Source organism: Oncorhynchus mykiss, chromosome 6, assembly GCF_057628025.1.
Source record: "Oncorhynchus mykiss isolate SJ-2025 chromosome 6, ASM5762802v1, whole genome shotgun sequence".
Taxonomy (NCBI): domain Eukaryota; kingdom Metazoa; phylum Chordata; class Actinopteri; order Salmoniformes; family Salmonidae; genus Oncorhynchus; species Oncorhynchus mykiss.
In genome coordinates, this window is record NC_143027.1 from 65590607 (window position 1) to 65596819 (window position 6213).

General features: G+C 42.1%; 1 protein-coding gene across 1 annotated transcript; it reads left to right on the top strand.

The window, feature by feature from the left end:
- Positions 1-1053: 1053 nt before the first annotated feature.
- LOC110526366 (pro-adrenomedullin) lies at positions 1054-3666 on the top strand. The gene is made up of 4 exons (XM_021607273.3): positions 1054-1183; positions 1759-1874; positions 2011-2136; positions 2361-3666. The coding sequence occupies exons 2-4, from the start codon at positions 1771-1773 to the stop codon at positions 2662-2664; spliced, it is 534 nt and encodes a 177-aa protein (XP_021462948.2). The 5' UTR covers positions 1054-1183; positions 1759-1770; the 3' UTR covers positions 2665-3666.
- Positions 3667-6213: the final 2547 nt, after the last annotated feature.

Here is a 6213-nt window from a genome sequence, read left to right on the forward strand (position 1 = left end):
ATAATCAGTGATTGTGAGGAGCAGATATCAGTAACACAGGGATAGACTTGCTGTCTCTTGTGACTTAACCTATTATCCCCTTGATTTAATGCATCTCAGTTGTGATGTGTTGAGCACGAAGAAGTCATCCTAATTGTTTTTGAAATACCATTTTAGTTAGAGATTATGTAAAGCCAACAGATATAATCGTATGATAAATAACCCTCTTGATTTATTTGAGATAATTGGTAAATTCCTCTAAACATTTACATTAGTACAGCCAAATATTTGCCCTAATGTCTAAACAAATGCAGACACTGAGAATGTTGTGGTTATAATTTGACACACTTACTATTAATGAATAACTACTAAGTGTTCTTGTGTTATCTCGTGTCAAGCCCACTAATCAACTTTTCCTCAAGATGACTAAACTTGTAATCAGATCATTATTTTGCCCCTTGAGAGGGCATTGTGTCAACATTGAAGAAATTATATATGACAGAAAATGTGCCGGAATGCAGGTGGACAAAAGTTAATAACCCCTTGACCTCAAAGCTCAGTTATGTCTAAAATGTTTCATTATGTCAGTGGACATAATAATTTGGTTTAGAATGTTCTCTGCCTCCTCCCCAAATACCAAAGGAATGAGCACTCACCATTTTCTCTGTTGGGAGTGTGAATCATTATTTCATAATGTGTTTGCGAAGACATACTTTTTTTAAATGTAATCTTTATAAATGCATTTGATAAAAAGAAAGTTGTAAAAATGTGAATTTCAAATCACAAATAAAGATTCTGTCAATGAAAAGCAGGAAACAATAACAACATTCCTTAACAAGTATGACAGTAAATCACTCTCATGTGACCCAAATATTTATTGAATTACTTCTGGCTTATTTAAACTTTTTTATTCTCCTGGGTTTGCTATGCTGTTGCATTATCCCACTGATAAAGCAGGCTTTCAGCAGTCTTGGTCTGTGTGGGGTGGAGTAGTGGGACTGGGATGAGTCTGTGTGTGTCAGTCAGTGAGCCCCTCCCACCTCCACTATAAAGGCTCATCGTCTGGTGTGTAGAGACTATTAGCACAGTGTCACAGCTGCCTTTCAGCACCAACAGCAACTTCAAGAAGCCTTTGGAATACTCTCTCCACATTGACTCTACTATAACTACTTTATCACCCAAGTGAATTATTGAAGGATTTCAGGTATGTACTTTCAATTGAACCAGATATTGACTGTTGCTCTGTTTGCTACAGATGGCTTTATCAGGAGCTCAAGTGCGTTAGACAAGGACAGGTTATCAATCTTATTATATAAGGAGTGCCGGTCTTCTTGTGCATGACTGTGGGGGGTGGTGGACGTCAGGCAAAAATACCAAATAAGGCTTATCTCTTTCTATCCAACCTTAGGTTTACCTGTTCTTTTTGGGTTATGGATATAATTGACTGAATGGGATTGACTTTGCTCAGGGGAGGTTAAAGCTTACTCTAGTTGAGGAAACTCTGTCATCTATAGACTGTGTCCTGCTTTTCACTGGCCAGGGCCTGCAACTTGGCTGTAAGTTTACTTGAGAGAACAAAATGTGACCTTAGTATGACATTTAAAATAAAGGAATGATAAGTGCAAATAACTTGGCTTTTGGACTCTTCTGTAAGCAACAGCAAGAGGTTTTGGGGGGGGGGGGGGGGGGGGGGGCTCACATGTAATGATAGGAGGTAACTAAGTAAGTTATCGTTAATAAGTAAATAACTAACAAGTTTTTTTCCCACTTTCCCCACAGGTACCAGTCAAAATGAAACTGATCCTGCAGTCTTTCCTCTACGGCTGTCTGCTGGCCACCATTGCACAGAGTGTGGCTGGATTCCAATTTGAAATTAGCCCAGAGCTCAAAAAGAGGTGAGCTAATTGATGAGCTATTTGTCAAGATAAGTCTGCTACAATGCATAGTGACCATGATATCAACACTTACTGTTGTGTATTTTTGTGGACTTCTTTGAACAGTTTTTAATGAGTTGGATTTCTTCTTTCCCAGGTTAAGCATATGGATGCAGAGCAGATTGAGACGAGATCTAAACAGTTTTTCTGCAGAGAGGATAGCAGAGTCTGTACAGTTTGTCAGCCCAGAAGACGTCAGGGACACCCTGATTCCTCATTCCAGGTAAAAGCCTATACCATACAAACCTTTAAATAACTCAATGTGCATGGTGCTATTTCGTTATCCTTGTGAAATCAAGATTTCAAATCGAATTAAGAGACTAATCACCATTGTCAAACAAGGGTCATTAAAGTAAGCAAGCTGCGGAGGGGATCTCTGAGCCAAGTTGTGTCCGCTCAGGAATGCAAGGCATTAATTAATGGTCCTCTCCCTCCTCTCTCTTCCAGCACTGACATCAGTGTCCGAACCAAGAGGTCCAAAAATTCAGTGAACCAGGCCTGGAGACCGGGCTGCTCTCTGGGCACCTGCACTGTGCACGACCTGGCCCACCGCATCCACCAGCTCAACAACAAGCTAAAGATTGGTAGTGCACCCATCGACAAGATCAGCCCACATGGCTATGGCCGGAGGCGTCGTTCCCTCCCTGAGCGCAGGGCCACACTGAGGCTGGAGGGAGGCAGGCTGAGGCCTGTGTGGGGCAACACAGACTCACACGTTCACAAGCTGGAGGAGCTGCTCAGACGGACATGAGCTGGACTTGTACGGGGGAGGAACAGGGGAGGAGAGCAGCAGCCGAGGATTAGTGTCTCTGCCCTGTTCTAAAATTCTCCAAATGCCTCAGACTTTTTCCAAATGTTCTCCAGTGTATTTTTTCCAGACGTGAGTACTGAGCGATAGCTGCAGCGCCTCTGGAAGCTGGACTTAGCAGAGGCATTGGCGATGCAGAGCGCCAAAACGACAGCTGGTCTACAGGCACTGGATGGCACCGTGAAGAGAGAGAAGGAGAGATGCTGAGGATGGTGCTATCTCTGCCCAGCTGTGGGAGAGGAGCAAGGTCAATACAGAGGTACAGACTCAGAGAAGAGTCCACCGCGTAAATACTGGGACTCCATAAACCTGTTATGCAGATCCTGAACTTTGAGTTTTACCCTGTGGATTTACAGGAGCCAATTTCACCGAACCCTCTATACTCATCTGCACTTTTCAGTCCCAGCCTTCTCAGTCAGACATCTACGTGGACCTAAAATATATCCAAAGACATCTGGTCCGTGCCAAACAGGGAGATAAGACATAAGGAGATGGACGTATAATAAAGAGCTATGAAGCTGAAGTTTTTGGTCACTGTATGAGGGAAATGCATTAGAGATTGTATGAAATATCTGTGCCAGTCCACAATGGATGGAACTATACTTGAATATGTTTTGTATAAAACACATGTGCAATCTATGTATGTATATTTTTATTTGCCAGTTTGTATATAAGATATTTCAGATATCATTATTTAAATATTATATAGGTTAGATTCAACTACTTATGGAGATAGAACTATTTTTGTACAGGAAGAAAATATAAGGGCATTGTAACTATTTGTTGTTTCCACTATTGTTTGCATCATGGATGTCATATGTTTCGAACTGTGCTCATAGGATAAATGGTTTTATAGCTATGGTATAATATATTTGTAAATGTGGTCTATTTTATTTGTGTCGAAGCAATTAACATTGTCATACAATAAACATTTTGCATATACAAGTTGACTCTGTCCAGACTTTCTCTTTTCCACAGGAAATTACTGTTGTAAATTGAAAGTGGCATTCTATTGTCTGCCCAGCTCCAGTGAGACATGTAGCACCTGGTCTGGGTTAAGTGATTTTAGGGTCTCATTAAATCAATTCCCCTTCCACTCTCCCTGTGGCCCCCCTGGAGGGCAGACAGGAGTGCCATGCGCATTCCTGCATAGTACAGTGCATATTTGCTGGCTCGCTCCACACTGCAGCGTGGCCCTTCAGCCATTACGGGAGGATGAGAGACCCAGCTCCATCTGCACACAATGGTAGACGGTCTGGACATCAGGATGCAGCGCTATGAGGGGGATGGAGGGGGGTCTGTGTAACATTCCTGCGAGGCACGCAGAGAGCATCGAAAAAACAGCCATCACGAAGCGCGTTCGTGAGCAGTGCAGACAGACAGACAGACAGTCATTGCTATTAATCAGCCACAGGAAGGTTGCAGTCACTCCATGGATGTTTGAAATATCAAAGCCTGTAAAAGATTATGTCTGTTATTTAAATATGCCCATTAGGTCAGGAACAGTTATTAATGCCAATAACAACATTCAATTTGATTTCATTAAACTTTACTCTTCCACAGGCAAATTCTAAATGGAACTTTGAATAACATTTAAGTGTTTCCAACAACTGTCTGTGGTAAACCCTACCTAGGTTGGTTTGCTTGCTGACCAAATCTATCGAATATGTTGCCGCACAAGTGAAGTGTACACCAGAACTCTATTTGATTGGTATGCCAGATACAATTTGGATGAATGTATGGTTCAAGAAGAGGCCATTGTATTTCCTTCCTGTCTTTTTCAAAACATGGTCATTAGTAACTCCACGGGGCCAGATAGAGGTTGTGGACTGTCTTGGGTCATTGTAAAAGTCAGGGATATGTGCCAATGGAATTGCAATGCAATTATTATCTGATTGTATAAGAAGGCATGCACTACAAGACAGCTTGCCAGAGACATGTTTAATTACATTGTTTTGGTTCTAATGCCATCTAGTGACTTAAAATGGCACCAGCTTGACAAGGTAATTGCTTTCGCCACCTACACAAAAGCACAATTTTAAATGGTACTAATGGAAAATACATATGTCACCTATTCATTCTCCAGAAATGGTTTTTGAAATCCCTAAAGAGTAGTGAAACATCCTGGGCCTGTTACAGTTGGACCACAGCAGTGCTGAAATCCAGACAGGCAACACTGAGGACAGTAGCAGTCTATAAGGTGACATATGAGCTAAATGATGAGTATACTCAGGTAAATGTCTCCCTAACCAGTGTTTGGACACCTCATCATCAATCCTCCTTCCTCCGGGGGACACCTGGACAGTTAGAGGCGTGGCAATCCTATAAGCCTGGGGGCCATGCATCTCAAGTTCATTACTTTTCTTGTGAGAACCGAAAAACAGCGGAAATATGCCAAGAGGCTAAAACATGCAATGGACCTCTCCATCTTCAAAGCCTCTGACAGTAATAATTTGAGTTGAAGAGGTGAGAATCTCTTTGCTTTTGAACAGGGTGATCTGACTACAGATGTCACAGGACAGACGGTGCAGCAGGCCTTACATAAAGCATTATGTATACAGGTCAAGACTGATCAAGGAAAATGTGAGAGTTGTCAAATACTAATCAATCACATTTTAACAACTTCCACCATGGGTCACCAAGAAGGCCCTGCTAGCCAAAAGTTCAAGGCTTTTCCTGGAACTATGCAGACAGAACAAACACAAGACTTCTGGCCAAGTGAGACAACAAACTACCTAAAAACTACCCCGACCCCAAAATCTGCAAGCTATGTCAAGTTTCCAGGATTCTCTTTTTTTTTAAAGTAGAAACTAAGTGGCTAGCCAGGTAGAACTTCAGCGTATGTAAGACCATCAAGTCCAGACAGTTGTCCATGAAGCCAAGAAGTTACCCATCACACAGTAAGACGGCACGGTACTGATGCCTTAGGGCTGTCATTCATCATATGACTGTAATGTACATTAGAAAGGAATATCACACGTCTCATACTGTACTGTAGAATATAGAATATACATGATACGCTTGCCCACACATGTTCATATTAGCTCACACTTTGGATTTATTTCAACAGTATCAGGCCTTAGGTTCCGCTCTATCAATGGACATATGGATATGACGCTACGGTACTACGCTCTTCTTTCTTGGCAACTCTGCCACCTGGTGGTGGGTACAGTATCTGACGCTTGCCATACGCTGCTCTACAGTCAGTTGAACGACTGCTCACATAGGAAAACTCAACACGGGTCCTGTCATTGTTCTGTTAAAAATCTGAGAAGACAATTAAATGGATAGATGTGCCTTGCCATAGGGACACAAGGAATCATCCAATGGTGTGATAGCGTCTACAAACTGACTAGTGCAGGTTTCCAATCAGTCAAAATAATAACTCTCCCAGGCCCTCCTAGATGCTTGATAAGAGCCCATGGATTTGTAAGAGGTGTGATTCTTGTGTTCCTCTTAGACAGTTATCACAAAGTCACAAGAGGGCCATTC

What these genes read in the sequence shown, in the direction of transcription:
- LOC110526366 (XM_021607273.3), top strand. Translation starts at nt 1,771, where the DNA reads ATGAAACTGATCCTGCAGTCTTTCCTCTACGGCTGTCTGCTGGCCACC. An exon ending in AGCCCAGAGCTCAAAAAGAG is followed by an intron (nt 1,875 to 2,010) that starts GTGAGCTAATTG and finishes CTTCTTTCCCAG; the next exon opens with GTTAAGCATATGGATGCAGA. An exon ending in ACCCTGATTCCTCATTCCAG is followed by an intron (nt 2,137 to 2,360) that starts GTAAAAGCCTAT and finishes TCTCTCTTCCAG; the next exon opens with CACTGACATCAGTGTCCGAA.